At 38.8% G+C, this 16,979-nt stretch overlaps 1 protein-coding gene across 2 annotated transcripts in view; it reads left to right on the plus strand.

Annotated features, from left to right (window-relative positions):
- Positions 1-15,499, plus strand: part of LOC150087197 (rab GTPase-activating protein 1-like) — a 435,279-nt gene extending 419,780 nt beyond the window's left edge. Inside the window, exon 26 of one of the 2 annotated variants that reach the window (XM_090373009.1) lies at positions 15,248-15,499. In XM_090373009.1, coding sequence (XP_090229135.1) covers positions 15,248-15,394 — 147 coding nt within the window. In that variant the 3' untranslated portion in view covers positions 15,395-15,499. The remainder of the gene's footprint in view (positions 1-15,247) is intronic. The other variant, XM_090373010.1, reaches the window with a different exon arrangement.
- The last annotated feature ends 1,480 nt before the right edge of the window (positions 15,500-16,979 follow it).

Consider the following 16,979-nt stretch of genomic DNA (forward strand, 5'->3'; position numbering starts at 1 on the left):
CTGCTATAACGCTGTTCTTATATTATAACCCATATCTGACTATAACGCTGTCACAGATCACTATAACGCTCTTTTACAGATTGCATTTTTGGCATATTTAACGAAATCGTTTCATTTGATGGAGTCGATAGCTTGAAAATGAATAGCAAAACAGCATTAAAACGTTTTCCACGCCAACTTGAGAAATTTTCCCATGCTCAGTGAAATTTTCTCACACGCTAATTTAATTGCAGTACAGTGACTTGTTACGTAGTTCCAAGATCAACATTTTAAAAAATGATCAAGTATATTGCTTGTAATTAATATTTGCGTTATATGCATTTATCTGAAGTCTAGTCATCACTCAGTACAGTATTAGACATCGTGCATAATGGACAGTTTACTTGAACATTGTATCATAATTAATGCAACCAACACAGTTACATTTTCGAAGAGTTAATAATGGCCGATAAGAATGAAAAGTCAACAATGTCTGGGCATAGTATGAAGACTATAAATGTAAGAAAAAGACTGAATTTGAAAGTTACATTAGATGTTTTGAAGCAAATCGATTCCGGTTAACGACAAGCGGATGTGTGCCATAATTTTGGACTTGCAACTTTAACTGTAAGAACAATTATAAAAAAATAAAGAATTAATTTTAGCAGCGGGAAAAATAGCTGTTCCACTGCAAGCAACTAGGACTAGGCTATTAGGATTGAAATGGAAAGACATTGTATAATTTTATTGAAGATAATATCCAATGCAGAATTCAGTTAAGTTAAATATTACAAAAAAAAAAAAAAAAAAGAGAGAGAGAGAGAGAGAGAGAGAGAGATTAGCCAATATGATGATCTGAAGAAAACTCACCTAAAAAAAAAAAAAAAAAAAAAAAAAATGTGGAACCATTTAAAACTGGTAAGGGCTGGTTGAATAGATTTAAAATCTAGGGAGAAGCTGCAAGTACAGATCAAGGAACTGAAACTTTCAAAAAAGAACTTGTTAAAATTATTGAAGAGGAGTATTGTGTGTTATACTTCTCAACAAGTTTATAACATAGATGAAGCAGGACTTTTGTGGAAACGAATGTCTAAAAGAAGTTTCATATTGAAAGAAGAAAAAAACATGCCAGGTTTCTAAGTGGCGAAGGATCGGGTGACTTTATTGTTGGGTGGTAACGCTGCAGGGGATTTAAAATTAATACCCCTTTTAGTTTATTTAGAAGAGGGCCAACCCAAAATCGACACATTTTTCATGATTAAATTCATCAATTAATCTAAATCAATTTAGATCAATTAAATTCATGATTTTAATTGGAATTTTAAGTTTAATTTTGATACGTAAGTAGTTACCACATAATTATATACGTATGTAATGCAGAAAATTTTATATGTACAAATATTTGAATATTAAATATTTTGACCCGACATTTGTGCATCTTTTCACTACCGTTTATTATTGATTAGGAAATATCCTATGGCACTGACCGCAACTTACAAATACATATGTTACCATATGGGAATGCGGTGCTCACTTAGCGCGGATTCCCTTAGCGCTCTGTTTTTCCGGAACAAATTATCAGCGTTAAGCAGGGATCACCTGTATAAAGAAATAAACACCCTAAGTTATGCTCAAGTAGCAAAAGCAAAGAATCTATGCTGGCTGGACTAGTCATAGATTCAGAGAGCAGTTCATGTACAAAAGTGCTTTAATTGTCATATAGTCATACTGCCAGGGACTGCAGTCAGAAAATAGCCACTGCGTAGTTATGGCCATGACTACAAGAACTGCCAAAACGAAAGTCAACAGCCGAAACTACCTGTAGGGCAGCACGGCTGACTGACTATGGCCACAGTATCAGAGATAATAAATGCCCCTGTTATAAAAAAATGATAAAACTTATACAATCTAGGACCAATTATGGGCCAGATTGATAACTTAAATGTGACTAGGGCTCTAAATCTCGTCCAATTGAATGCTCAAAGAGCAAAAGCTGGTGATGATCAGATCAAACTCAAATTAGAAGAACATAATATAGATATCTTGGTACTCCAAGAATCATACACACACATATGGATAGGGTTCAATGATACCCTAGAGGCTATAAAATAATAGAATACACCTCGGGTGTCCCTTCTATAGCAATAGTAGTTAAAAATACTGAACTTACAGTCACAAAATTGGGTCACCTCTGCTCCCCAGTGACAGTATGTGCCCATATTACCAGTGCAATTGGACAGTTCTATATTATATCTCTTTATGCAAGACCAGGTGAAAACATAAACCTTACTATAGGTATAAACGCCAGAGCAAGAGCAAGGTATGTTAGATGCTGTAATAAAAAGGCAACTTGGATCCGCTTTACTTCAACCATCAAACAAGACACCCCTACAAATAAAATTTGGAAAATAATCAGAAAAATGAGTGGTAAACACCAGACGATTCCCGTTCCTATCATGGAATGGGGAGACAGAATATTTCTGACCCTGCCCAAATTGCCAACTTCTTAGGGGGAACTTTTGCCAAAGCATCAGCAACAGAAAGTTACACGCCAGCCTTCAGAAGATTTAAAACAAATACAGAAAAACAAAAATTAAACTTTTCATCTAAAGCGAATGAACAATACAACCTGCCATTTGCTCTCCACGAACTGCATAGAGCTCTATCAACATGTAGATGCAGTGCTGTAGGACCAGATAATATTCACTACTCGATGATACAGGAAATAAGTACTGAATCATTGCTGTCACTTGTTGATCTGTTCCATAGACTTTACCTAGAAGATACATTCCCTAAACAATGGCACCATGCTACAGTCCTTGCCTTCCTTAAACCAGGAAAAGACATGACAAACCCTACTAGCTAAAGAACCATTGCCTTGACCAGTTGCCCCTGCAAAATTCTTGAAAATATGATAAACCGTTGACTGATATGGTACCTAGAAAACTTTAATCTCCTACATTCTGCACAATACGGTATCCGAAAAAACATATCAACACTAGATATACTAGTAAGACTTGAGAACTCCATCCGAAACGCATTCCTTATATCGGACCGTCATGTCATGGTGTGTTTTGATATAAGTAAAGCTTACAATTCCATGTGGAAGTATGGAATACTCCACGAATTATACTACCATGGACTTCGGGGTCATCTCCCGATTTTCATTCAGAACTTCCTGTACAAATGCACATTTCAGGTTTGTTTTAAAACTTCATTATCCCAGGTGTTCTTACAAGAATAAGGAGTCCCCCCAAGGCTCTGTACTCAGTGGTACACTTTTCATAATTGCAATAAACACCATTGACGAACAGATTCCAAACACTATTGATACAGCACTGTTTGTAGATGACCTTAGCATGTCATGTCATGCGAAAAACATGAATACTGTTGAGAGACAATTACAAGTGGCAATAAATAAGATCAGTTCATGGACACAAACTAAGGGATTTCAACTCTGTCCGCATAAAACGTTGTGCATCCATTTTTGCCGCCAACGTAAACTTCACCCATATCCAGAATTACAACTGAATGGCCAACCAATAGCAGTTCATCCCAGCATACGTTCTTAGGAATCACATTAGATCATAAACTTACCTTTTTAGAACATATTAAGAAACTAAGAACATCCTGTCAACAAAAGCTAAATATCATCCGAGTTCTCTCAGAAACTAAGTGGGGAGCTGATCGCCTTACCTTGTTACAATTATACAGAGCCTTAATAAGATCAAAGATTGACTATGGAGCACCAGTGTATAGCTCAGCAAGGCCTAGTGGCCTTCGCTGGCTTGACCCTATCCATCATAGTGCAATACACATTGCCATAGGAGCATATCACACATCTCCAATACACAGCCTGTATGCTGAAGCGCATGAATCCCCTCTCTCAATCAGAAGACAACTTATATTACGCTATTCATATAAAATTAGATCTATGCCAGAACACCCAAACTGGGAGGTACTTTTCACCCACCAGCACAGCATGTTATACTGAAACTGCCCTTCTGCTAACCGACCATTAGGTATGTGAATAAAATACCTTTCAGATGAACTTAATTTGTCTTTTAATAATTTTGCAAATACACTTCCAATTTCCTGTGTGCTGCTTGGGACTTTACTTCACTTTCATGCAATTTATCCCTACATCAATGGAATAAATCTACGTTACATAAAGAAAATTTCTTACAACTGTATCGTTCAGTAATAGATCAGTTCCCCCAACTTCGTCGTAGTACATACGTACGGATCAAAGAATGAGACCCACGTTGGAATTGCCACAGTTTTTCCAAACATCACATTGGCCTATGAATTGCCATATGAGTTCAGTATATTTTCTGCCGAACTAACGACTATTCAGGTTGCACTGAAGTATATAGAGTCCTCCGGTATTGAAAATAATATAATTTTTACAGACTCTTTAAGTGCACTTCAAGCCCTGAAAAACCCCATGAATATCACCTACCCAGTCTTAAAGGAAGTAACCACTTCTTTGCATATTTTATTCAAACTTGGGAAAAGCATCCACCTGTGCTGGGTCCCTGGACATATGGGAATTCCAGGAAATGAATTAGCTGATAATGCTGCAAAATCAGCTGTTTTACCCTCCAATAACAATGGAAAGTACCATATCAAGACTACAAATCAATATGAGAATATCATCCAGAGAAAATGCATGTACCAGTGGCAATTATCATGGAAAAATCAATATAGCAATAAACTTCGGAGTATCAAGCCAAAACTTGAGCGATAGCTTTCAAGCTTCAACTCAGTTTGACAACAGGAGGTAATAGGTCACACAAATATCACTCATAGTTATCTGTTAAGAGGGGAGATCACCCCTGAGTGTTATTACTGCAATGAAGTACTTTCAGTAAAACATATCCTTGTTGAATATCTAAAATATACAAGAGAACGCCAGAATCTTTTTACTCCAGCCACAACGGAACCCTCTTACACTTATTTAACTTTTAGGCAATAAAGCAAATGTCTCAAGCATTTTTACCTTTCTAAAATTATTAATGTATACCACCTCTTTTAACTAGTTAAAAACTAATTTGTGGGTACTATTTTTTGCAATAATCTCTATCTGACAGGAAATAAAATGAATACTTACCATATGTATGGTGCACTGTGGCCATAGTTGCTGATGCACCTAATAAATCCCTAAACCAACAACAACAACCATTTGACCTACTTGGCAAAGAAAGTGAGAAATTATGTAGGTATGATTGCCAGGATCAGTCGGGCAGACTGGGGGATCAAAAGAAAGACCCTGGCAATCATATACCGTGCAATGTTCCTACCTATTATCACCTATGGAGCCGGTGCGTGGTTCACCCACTGGGCCATAGTAAGAAACAAGAATAAATTAGAATTGATACAAAGGACTTCTCACCATTTACCAGAGCATATCACACAGTGAGCACACCTGCACTATAGTTGCTGGCCGGAGCTCTCCCACTTTACCTGGAAGTAGCCAAAAGAGGCTTGTATTATAGACTTAAAAAGGGAATACTCAGAATTTCTGGGGATAGCCCTTGATACAGCCAACACCTTCAATGCTGAAAGAAAAAGAATAGCCACAAAGCTCCATGAGCTATGGCAAACAAAATGGGAGCAGGAAACCAGAGGTCTAGTTACTAAAAGTTTTCTGCTACAGGTGGCAGTGGTCAAAGGTGGCAAATTTTATTAATAAAAAGGTAACATCATGAGAGATGAGAAAAAAGCTTTATTGTTTATTTAGGTATTTCAATAATAAAGTCTGGTGAAGAAGTCTTCTTTTCTTGGCATACAAATCTTTGTAGCATCAAATTCCATCTTGTAAAATTTTCCGTATCTTGATGCTACATTCAATATCCGGATCTCCATTCATAATCACCTCGCAATCCATGTCAACCACCACCCCCAAAAAAAAAACTTTCTCCAATTCTTCTGTTGAAAATTCTTTTGGTGCCACTTCAGTGTTATCCACTTCAGAATTGTTTTCCTCTTCTTCATATGCAGTTTGCTCATCAATTTCAAGGAGAGTTGCATCATCTAAGTAATTTGCATGTGAGTCAATGCAGTCACGTACATTGACAGTATTCAAATCCCAAGTCTTTTCCGATCTTCACAATGTCTTTGGCAATTGTCTGAATTTGCGATTCAAAACAAGTGAAATCATTTGCAAAATGAGGCAAAGCATGCTGCCAAACAGAACTCATGTTGTTGGCAGTGATTTCTAGCCAAGATGCAAATATATTTTTGATCGTATTTGAAGGGGTAAAAAATAAATTGCAAAATGAAAAGTTTGAAAGCTATCATATCGTCTCGTCAGGATGGAATTAAGAATACTGAACATTGTTGCACGTTGCTGCTGACTGCCTGAGGGGAGCTATTGGCGCATGTGAGAAAATAGAGTTGACACTGCAGCATATATGTATGCGTTCCTAGGCTACGACAATGAAGCATATATGTAGAATATGTGTCTAGGCTATTGAATTAGTTTTAATATGTACAGTAAATTTTCGACTTAAACTTAATTGAAAACCATGTTATAGTGACACCCGTGCTGTTTGAAGCAGTGATAAGCGAGGTATTGCTCTATATATATATATATTTATAAAACCAAACAGAAAAAAAAATTATGAACTATAAAAAAAAGTATAAAAATAGAATTGCAAGTAGAGTGAGAATGCGGATTATGAATGAAGTAAATGTGTGTTTCTCCCCCCCCCCTCGCCTGGTGGGTTCCCGACTGCCAGCTAACATATCCCATCCCTGGAGTGAGATGGGCAGTTTGACCTTCTTACCGGATTCAACAAGACATGAACCTGACAACCATCACCGATAAAGACATACTGCAGCCTTGCTGCCAACAATTGGGTACTCTAACCCGGTTCCCTTTAAAACCCCATCAGGCAGGGGAGGGAGGAGACGACTCTTTGTCTCCTCCCCTCCCTGCCTCCCCCATACTTCGCCTGGTGGGGCTCATCCCCACTGACATCTTTGGGGATACCTACTCTATCGTCCCCATCCTTCTACCTGTTCTCCCCCACTCTAACTAAACTGACCAAGTCCGTTCTTAACAATGCCACCAATTTCTAATCAATGTGTAAAAATTCAACCGCATTCTCGTAAACCTCTTTCGGCCTTTCCAAATTCTAGTGCCCCACCCCGGTTTTTTTTTTTTTTTTTTTTTGTTAATGGGTTTTGCCACTGAAATCCTTGGGAAAATAGGTGCCAGGGCCTGCCAGAGTACTTAAATAATCTAATGGGTGCCTGCTTCCTTGTGGCAAAGTGTGGGCAATGGTGGGTCCCAATAGGGCCCAATAGCTAAATGATCAGAGAAACAACAGACATAACACTACACAACAAACCACTCCCCACACACTTGTTAAATCTCTGGCCTCCACAGAGTTCTGTGTCACTTACAAATAATACGATGCAGAGATGGGGGAAACCCGTGGTGCGTCAGACAACTAACACACTTTACTAATTCACAGATCCATGATCATTTACATTTTTGTAACTTTGACTTTGCACCACTTATACATTTGTAATAAACATTAATATCAAGCTAGTTTTATGCTGGTTGATTAGCTGATTAAGCTAAACTTTCTATAATTACTGTAGCTGTGTCATACCTGCTTTGAGTGCCGTGTTGAATATGAAATTCTTATTCATGTTTAACTCAAATTTTATTTACAAATGCAGTTTTGTGAGGTAGTTAACTATCTGAGAAAAGTTAATTAATAGTTCTATAAAAAAAAAAAAAAAATTGCACTTCCAATACGGTTTGAATCATAAGCATAACCATGCTTGTGTACAAGTAAAATTTTCTGTTCACTTGATTAAAAATGTATAAAAGTAAGGGAAAAGATTATTAACCATTATTTAATTAGCAATTAAATAGAAAATGAATTCTTTATTCAGCTCCCAATAATATGAAAATACTGTCTATGCACGGTTGGTCACCCTCCTGTTTTGTTCATTGGAGCATCACCTACAGTTTTCCATATTTGAATAACACCAACACAATGGATTTTGGCAGGTACAGATAAGTCACTGTGGTGCAAACAGAAAGGTTACTGATATGGCATCCAGCCCACCTTGAAAATTTGTAAGTTCCATTCCACAACACATATTGGCTTCTAATGTACTGCAGCTGCACAAGAAAATCCACAATATTTATGTTGGTATAATTTGATAATAGGATGCTTCCATGCATTCTAATTTTTCTGTTATTGTCAAAGGGTCATCCCTCACTGCAATTTCCAAGCAGAAGGAAAAACACCAATGGAATAAGAAAGTGTAAAAAGGTGACACAAAACAGGAGCACAGGTTTTGAGAACAGGTGGAGAAATGACATCAGAACCTGAACTTTTCTTAGCATTAGTTATTCAGAAGTCTGACATCCTGGCAAAAGACCACATGAGACATTGAGTGGCATGTACTAGGAATGATAGGATGTGATTTACCAAGACTGGCAATACAAGAGTTAGAAGACAAGTAGAATGCTGATGGGATTCTTCCTCTTGCTCAGAATAATCACCTGAAAGGACATAAATTCAAATTGAGGAAAGACAGATGTAGGATAGATGTGGGGAAATTTGCTTTTAGCCAGTGGGTAGTTGGTTGGTGGAACAGACTTCCATCCCTTGTTGTGGAAGTTGATAGCCTAAATAAATTTAAGGCTCAGCTGGACGGTATTTCGAACGAACGGAGGGGTGAAGTGGAAGGGTTTTTTTGTTTTTTTTTTGGCTGATGCTGCATAAGCTTGCTTTCTTGCATCATATGCCTCTGCTAATGCTAATGCTAAAATTGTCACCTTTATCTTTAGCTAAGGTGGCAATAGAACCATCGGGTTTTAACAAGTGGAAGTATAGATGGCCAAAAGCTGCAGTTAATAGCTTTGGCAAGAGACCAGAATACTCAACTAAAAGAAGCAAGTTTTCTACCATTAGCCTTTCAAATTTTAGTTTGATTAATAACTGCTTTAGAATTGTCGCAAGTTTTAGTGTTGGCAGAAAATGAACCTGGAGATTTGGATGCAAGCCAATTTCCAGTATGCAACATTCTTATCTTGAAGAACCTTAGGTACTTCTGTTATTGACAGGCTGGTGTCCAATTGCAGGAGTTTGTTGAAGCATGCAGTTTTAAATTTGCATTTTGCTCACCAACAGGTCTAAAGGGAGTTTTAATTTTAAAAAAAGTTAATATAAAAATGTTTTTAATATAAAAAATGGATTTTTCACAGTTGTATTTAAAAAAAAATTGGAAATATAGTTGGCATCAAAAAAAAAGTGAACAATTTCGAAATTTTTTTGCTGATGTTTCTAATAGGAATGTAGGATCTAAGTGACCTCATATGCTTAGAGGAGGAACACAATCCTTTTTGTGCCTACTGACAGTTAAAGAATATTATTAAAATAAGGAATTTAGTAAGATGAGAGAAAAATAAAAATGTTTCTCTCTCTCTCTCTCTCTCTCTCTCGACAAAATTTTCATAAACAACCAAAGGAAAAATAAAGTGTTCCTATTTTCATTTTTTGAACACCTATTGACCTAAAGTCATTACTCATGCTGGGAATTGAAAACAAATTTCCACTAAATTCTTTATTTTACTAATATTCTTTAAATACCCTCACAAAAAAATAATAGTAATAAACAATAATTTTAGAGAATAAGGAAACAGTAATTTTAAAGAATTCTTGCTGAACAGGAATTTATTGATTTTAATAGAAAAGGTACTTTCTAAAGGATAAAGAAACATGTCTACTGTTCTTACTGCTGACTGAAAAGGAATTCCTTTCCAAGTCCAGGGGCTTACATCTGGTGAGTATGGGCTTGGCACACCCAGGGTCCTGAGCTGGATATCATCATTCTTCTCTTTCTTGGCGATTCCTTTCTATTTCTCTCTCCTCCCCCTCCCTCTCAGGGTAACTTGGAATTTTTTTTTTGGCTGGTGCAGCATAAGCCTCAGGCTTCCTTGCACTATATGGCTAATAATAATAAGTCAGCAGTAAGGGCAGTAGACACAATTCTCTCTGTCAGGAACCAATATACGGCTCAAATTAAAACAAGAAAGAGACACTCCTGGGAAGACTTTGTCTCCACAGTGGGAAATGCAGACCCCTGGGGATTGGTATATAAAATCACCACCAGTAAATTGCCCCAGGGGAGAAGTCGTTGCTGCCACCTTAACACCTCAAGGGACATACACTAGATCCTGGCACTCTTCCATTAATAATATATTGGACCATATCCTCCTACCTTCAACAATTCCACACACGCATGAACAGAGAACTCTCTGCGAGGGGAATGATAAATACTCCACCCAGACAGTGGAGCCTCCTTTCACGATAACGGAACTCAACAAACATTGATGGAAAACATTGATGGAAAAAGTGTATGATCAATTTTATTATTTTTTTGTTTGACGGATTGTCAGACGTGGTTTCCTGGATAGGGCAACCTACCTCCTCGTGGTGGGGACGGTAACTTGTGGTGGGGGCGGAGATGCCGACCCCACCGCGAGGCTAAAGGTTGTTCTGTCTGTTTTAGATCTGTTTAGTCAAATTAGACTATTGTAATTGTTAATTAAAATTGACCAATGTAAAGGTTGCAAAGAATGTAACAATTATGATGTAAGTGGCAGATGAGCTACGGCTCAGGGGGCCATTTAGGTATAGTTTGATTAAATGGAATGTCCGGGAGAAGATATATTGCCCGTAACAAGATATTTGCAAAATATCCAACTACAAATGCAGAATGCCAAACTCATAGTAGGAATGGACGCCAACTGCAGATCCCCTGCTTGGCACAGTGAGAGACCAGACCGTGGGGGTGCCAGAAATGGTCAGTGCCTGGAGGATTACATCTCCAACAGTAATCTAGCAGTTCTGAACAGACCTAATCAACCATCAACTTTCTCCAGCACACTATGGGAGTCAAATATAGATGTAACTCTGGCCACTCGATCGATCGTTGGGCATCTCTCCCCCTGGGTGGTACAAGAACACTGGACTACCTCAGACCACAGAGTCCTAACCTTTGACCTCCACCACTCCCTCGTAGCACAGTATCCACCTAGATTCCTCTCGCCAAGATACGCCATCCAAAAAGCAGACTGGAACTTATTCCAACAAACATTGATGGAAAAAGCCAGAAATTTCGACCCAAAATATCTCAATCCTGACCAACACCAACAAAAAGTAACGCAGCTTATAACTGAAGCAGCAAACACAGCCATCAGGAAGAAGAAGCCCGTTCCCAAAGTGGTCCACTGGTGGTCACCAGAACTCCAGGCAATAAGACAGCGAGTGAATAATGCCCGAAAAAGGTTCCAAAGGGCACGCAGATCTTGGCCCCAAGCAGAGGTTGACATACTCAGACAGCAATACCGGGAGGTCAGGAACCAATATACGGCTCAAATTAAAACAAGAAAGAGACACTCCTGGGAAGACTTTGTCTCCACAGTGGGAAATGCAGACCCCTGGGGATTGGTATATAAAATCACCACCAGTAAATTGCCCAGGGGAGAAGTCGTTGCTGCCACCTTAACACCTCAAGGGACATACACTAGATCCTGGCACTCTTCCATTAATAATATATTGGACCATATCCTCCTACCTTCAACAATTCCACACACGCATGAACAGAGAACTCTCTGCGAGGGGAATGATAAATACTCCACCCAGACAGTGGAGCCTCCTTTCACGATAACGGAACTCAACATAGCTGCAGCCAAAATGCAAAACAGGAAAACTCCCGGTGAAGATCAAATAGAGCCGGAAATACTAAAAAAGGCAGTGGAAATTATACCGGATACTATATTAAACCTAGCAAATCAATGCCTCACAGAGGGTTTCTTTCCAACTTCGTGGAAGACAGCCCGAGTCAGACTTATTCTGAAAAACCCCACTAAACCCCAGGACATGCCAGGCTCATACAGGCCTATCGCTCTGCTGTCGATGCTGAGCAAGCTCGTTGAGCGACTCATCTACCACAGAATTGAAAACCGTTACCAGAATGCTCAATTGATGTCAAGAAACCAATTTGGTTTCAGGAGGGGATGCTCCACCACTGATGCCTTCGAGAGGATCATTGACGCAGTCAGAAACTGTAATAGGAAATATTTCCTCCTCATCTCAATTGACTTCGCTGGAGCCTTTGACTCCCTCTGGTGGCCCAGCGTTCTGGCCAGGCTCCGACGGGCTGAAATCCCATCAAATCTATTTCGCTGCATGAAATCTTACCTGGAAAACCGAAGAATCACTGTCAGCACTCCCTTTACCTCTGTATCCAGACCGGTTTACAGGGGCTGCCCGCAGGGATCCGTCCTGGGGCCGCTCCTCTGGAACCTGGTTCTTGATGAGTTTTTAAACCTGGATGTTCCAAATGTCATTACACAGGCATACGCTGATGATCTGATTATGATGCTTCAAGCAGACAGCAGGGCTCAACTGGAGGCCATAGGCAATCATGCCACACAAATGCTACAAGATTGGGCCAAGAGGAATCTTCTAACAATCTCAACCGAAAAAACAAACTCAATACTCCTCAGGGGGGTGCCTCCGTAGCCAGGTGGGAAGGAGCAGCAGTGCGTAGCACACCCTTCTTGATTAGACCGGGGTTCGAGCCCGTCACCACCAAATACGGAACATGCGGAAAGGTCAGGGAATGACCACCGCACCGGAGCAATATGGCCTTAGTTGCTAATGCTCCTAAAAAACCAAATAACAAATAACATACTCCTCAGGGGTACCCTTGACCCTGGTAGACCTCCACTAATCAAAATAAATGGAGCGACCATCAAACTCAAACAGGAACTAAAATACTTAGGAATAACACTAGACCGAAACTTGAACTTCACATCTCATCTCTGTTATCTCAGAACGAAAACAAGAAGGCTCTCGGCCCTGATAACCAAAATCACCAGGAGGGACTGGGGACTAAAGAAGAGGGCCCTCTCTCTTCTATACAAAGCCATCTTCATCCCTATCCTTTCCTATGGTGCAGGTGCCTGGTATCAGAAAGCAAACACAGCAGTCAACAAGAAAAAGCTGGAGTCGATCCACCGATCCATACTTTTGACAACAACTAGAGCCTGCTGCACGGTGAGCACCCATGCGCTCCAGGTCCTGGCAGGCTTCCTTCCCTTGGACCTGGAGGTCGTGCGCTGTGGGCTGCTACACCAACATTCGAAAGGAAGAACCACAACTTATCTAGGTTACACAACAGATCCACAAAAAAGCAAATCCTCAGAAAATAAGAGGTTAACGGAACACCTGCAATCTATCTGGCAAAATAGATGGAATCTTACCACAAAAGGGCAAGTCACCAAAAAATTTATACCCAATGTCAGCAGGGTATATCCTATTTCCCCGTCCTGGTTTTCCCCTGGCTTGCACACCACCTTCCTTCTTACGGGACATGGCTCCTTCAGAGGAAAACTCCACGAGCTGGGAATCTCTGACAACCCGAGCTGTAACTGCGGTGAGGAGGAAACATGGGAACATCTTATCCATGACTGTGGCAACTACGAGGACCTCAGATGTCAGCTATATACACGCATCAACTCCTTGCTAAAAAACCAAGAAGAAATAATATTGCAAGAAGAAGATAATTACCGGGCTTTCACTGTCTTTGCCCGCGAACTCTTTGAAAGACAAAGATCCCTGCCACATATCACTAACCTATGAAAGACTGCGAAACTCTGAACTAGTGACCACCTGAGGCAGATACAACACATGAGCGTGATGAACTGGACCTGACTTCTGGACTTGGACCACCACTGAACCAATGCAAAGACGAAGATTGCAACTTGGACTCGGACCTTGAAGATTACTCCTCTTTCCCTAGCAAGGGGGGGAGGGGACGGCCTGCTGTCTCCTCCCCCCTCCTGCCAACCCTCTTTCTCCTCTGGTGGGGCATGGGCATGCCCCACTATTTCAACAGGGGTCATCTTCCCTATAGACCCCTTACTTCCAATTTCCAGTCCCCCCCAGTCTTCCACCTCCCCTCCCATCTTTCTCTTTACAACAGCGCTTGCCCCACACGTACAAATTTAAAACACCAAAATTCATGCCCGATCCATTAGGAAATATTATTACCTCCAGCACTTATCCCTTATAGCCCCTCTAAGTTGCGTATAATGTACCATCTGTGCCGAAAAGAAAAGAAGAATTATTACTTTAATGTTTTTTTTTTTTTTATTATTATTTTATTTTATTTATTTATTTATTTTTTTTTATTATTTATTTATTTTTTTTTTTTTATTATTTTTATTTTATTTTATTTTATTTTTTAGGTCCTAGCCACTGAAATCTCAGGAAAATAGGTGGTAGGACCTGCCAGAGCAAACTATAAGGGAACACACCTGGCTGGCCTCCACGTGGCGGAGTACGTAAACGACAGGTCCCATCTGGGGCCTGGCGGCTAACAAGCCAGAGGAACAAGGGGCACAACATATTACACAATACATGATCCACACACTTTTAAACCTCTGGCCTTGACAGCGTACTGTCCTCGATACAAAGAACATACGCGGAGATGGGGTAAATCCCTGGTGCCGTTAGACCCAAAAAAAAAAAAATACTCTGTACTCTGCCTCAGCAGCTAGTGAGTACTGTTTTGTATTCATATTTTTGCCCGCTAAATTTTTTGTCTTCTAAAGTGGTTCTCAATTTAAATTTAATTCTACCTCCAAATAAGAAGCAAAGCAGTTTATAAAGTGCTAGGCTGCACTATATCTTTTTCCAAATTCTAAATCAAAATTCTGTTCAGCCAAAATACAGGAGAAAAACGTGTGTCTGATGTTCTGACCACTTAATGAGAAAAGAATCACTCCTAAGTCCTTTCCTGTCTGAGGAATTCCTTTATACATCAGCAGGTAGAGTACCCTTTTGTATTCTCTGACTCCAATGTGCATATTCTATTTTTTTATATATATTATTTATTTTATTTTTTTTTTTTTTTGTCTTCTAATATAGTTATCAATTTAAAACTGATTTAATTTTGCATCTGAAGAATGAAGTGGGTAGCTTTTGATACTTTAGCCTATGTTACAATAAATTTTTACAAAATTCTAAATCGGTACATTTCTGTTCAGCCAGAACACAAGAGCTGTGTTTGATTGAGTTGTGTTGCATTGATATTATGGTTAAAGGGCATTTTTAAAATGTCCTTTAACCATAATATCAATGCTCACAGTTCACTACAACCATATTTTTGCCTGATAATTTTAATTATTTTAAAGAATTAATATTTTTTTATTTTATTACAGGATTTAACACACCAGCTAAATGCTGCTTTAAATGAACTTCAAACATCCAGAAACACCTGGTTTCATAAAACTCTTTCTTCCATTCGTGATGCCACAAGAAAAGAATATAGCAGTGGACGTGAAATGAAAGACAAAGAAACAAGCTGATAAGTATCACTTATCCCATTATGCAATATTCTTTCTGACAATGAAACATGAACATAACCACAAACATTACACCTTCGTAGGGTGTTTAAAGAAGTAAAAAAAAAAAAAAAAAAAAGGTCACAGAAGTCCAGTTCTTGTACTTATTTGCCATGACTGTATTTTGACTTGTACAATTTGTGTATACTGGTGCATTTGTTAAATGGGCTTTTAATAATATGTACATTCCAATAGGCATTGCCATCATTAATGCTATGATGGTATCATTAAATCATTGTGTAAAGTTTCAGATGTTTACACTGTCATTTTGTTTATTATAAATTAATAGCTGTGAATTTCTTAAAGTTGAGATATGTCTCTATGAAATCATTTAGTTCTCTAAGATTAGCAATAGAGCTAATCACAGAGAATATACAGAATAGTCACCTCAAACTGATATTGAGAATACACTCAGTCTATTCATTATCTCATAGCTTCTCAACATCTGCAAATGACACTGGCATATTTACATACAATAAAGCCTAAGATTACCCAATATCTTTGGACTTCTGGTAAGACATCAAACACTTACTAGGTAAGTGTTAAAACCGATTTCATTAAAGCATACCAGAATTTTCTTCCCTCTTGTCTTGTTTAAGAATAGGTAGTGTTCTCCAGATGTTATTACAGTTTGTTGAGAATAATGAACAACTTAATATTTTCTGACACCTGAAGGATTCATGTCCAAGTTTATAATTCCTGTAAATAGCTTGGGGCAGTAAATAATATTATCAGTCATATATTTTTAAAGCAAGCCATCAAACAGCTTTATTGTTATAGTTTCCAACAATTCAGTTTTCAGACAAGTCTGTTATTTGTTGTCAGTGTTCTGCTATGGGCAGGTCAATTCAATTACTTCTTTGTATCTCCTTATCCTTAGCCTCTCCATCTCCCCATATCCACCATGTCCTCTCAGTTCATCTATCATAGTTTTTACAATCTCATTCTGGGCATCTTCCCCTCAACTTTTCCCTTGCATCCTACATCAGTCACTTGCCTCTCAATGCATGTCCAATCTAATTTCCTTCTTACAATTCCCAAAACCTCATTTCTCACTTTATTGACCCATCTTAATCTTTTCCATCCTTTCCCACTCTCAAGTTCATATAAAGCACAACACTCCATACTAGACACTGTGTATCTTTCTTATAGTGTTCTAAAATATTTTCCTTGCACCAATTCCTAATCTCTCACATAATATTCTTCTTTGCTTCTCAGAAACTTTTTTAACTACTGTTCATATTTCTCTGCTGCTCTTTGCTTCTTCCACTATTTAAATACCCCAGATACCTGTGCTCACTCACATGTTCTACTCTCTCTCTCTCTCTCCCCTATTTAATTCACACCTTTTCCTTCCCACTCTCATAAATTGTCTTCTCATATTTATTCTCTTGTTGACCTATCACAACTTTCTTTTATCCTATTAACCAATTTCTGATCCTTCCTTAGAATCTGCCGCTGATGTTATATTATCTATAATTATGAGAGCATCCTTGAACTCGGGAGATCCCCACAGACTGGAGATGTGCATATGTATCCCCAATTCACA

This window comes from Mastigoproctus giganteus, chromosome 4 (genome assembly GCF_048544385.1).
Source record: "Mastigoproctus giganteus isolate SK-2022 chromosome 4, ASM4854438v1, whole genome shotgun sequence".
In the NCBI taxonomy this organism is placed as follows: domain Eukaryota; kingdom Metazoa; phylum Arthropoda; class Arachnida; order Uropygi; family Thelyphonidae; genus Mastigoproctus; species Mastigoproctus giganteus.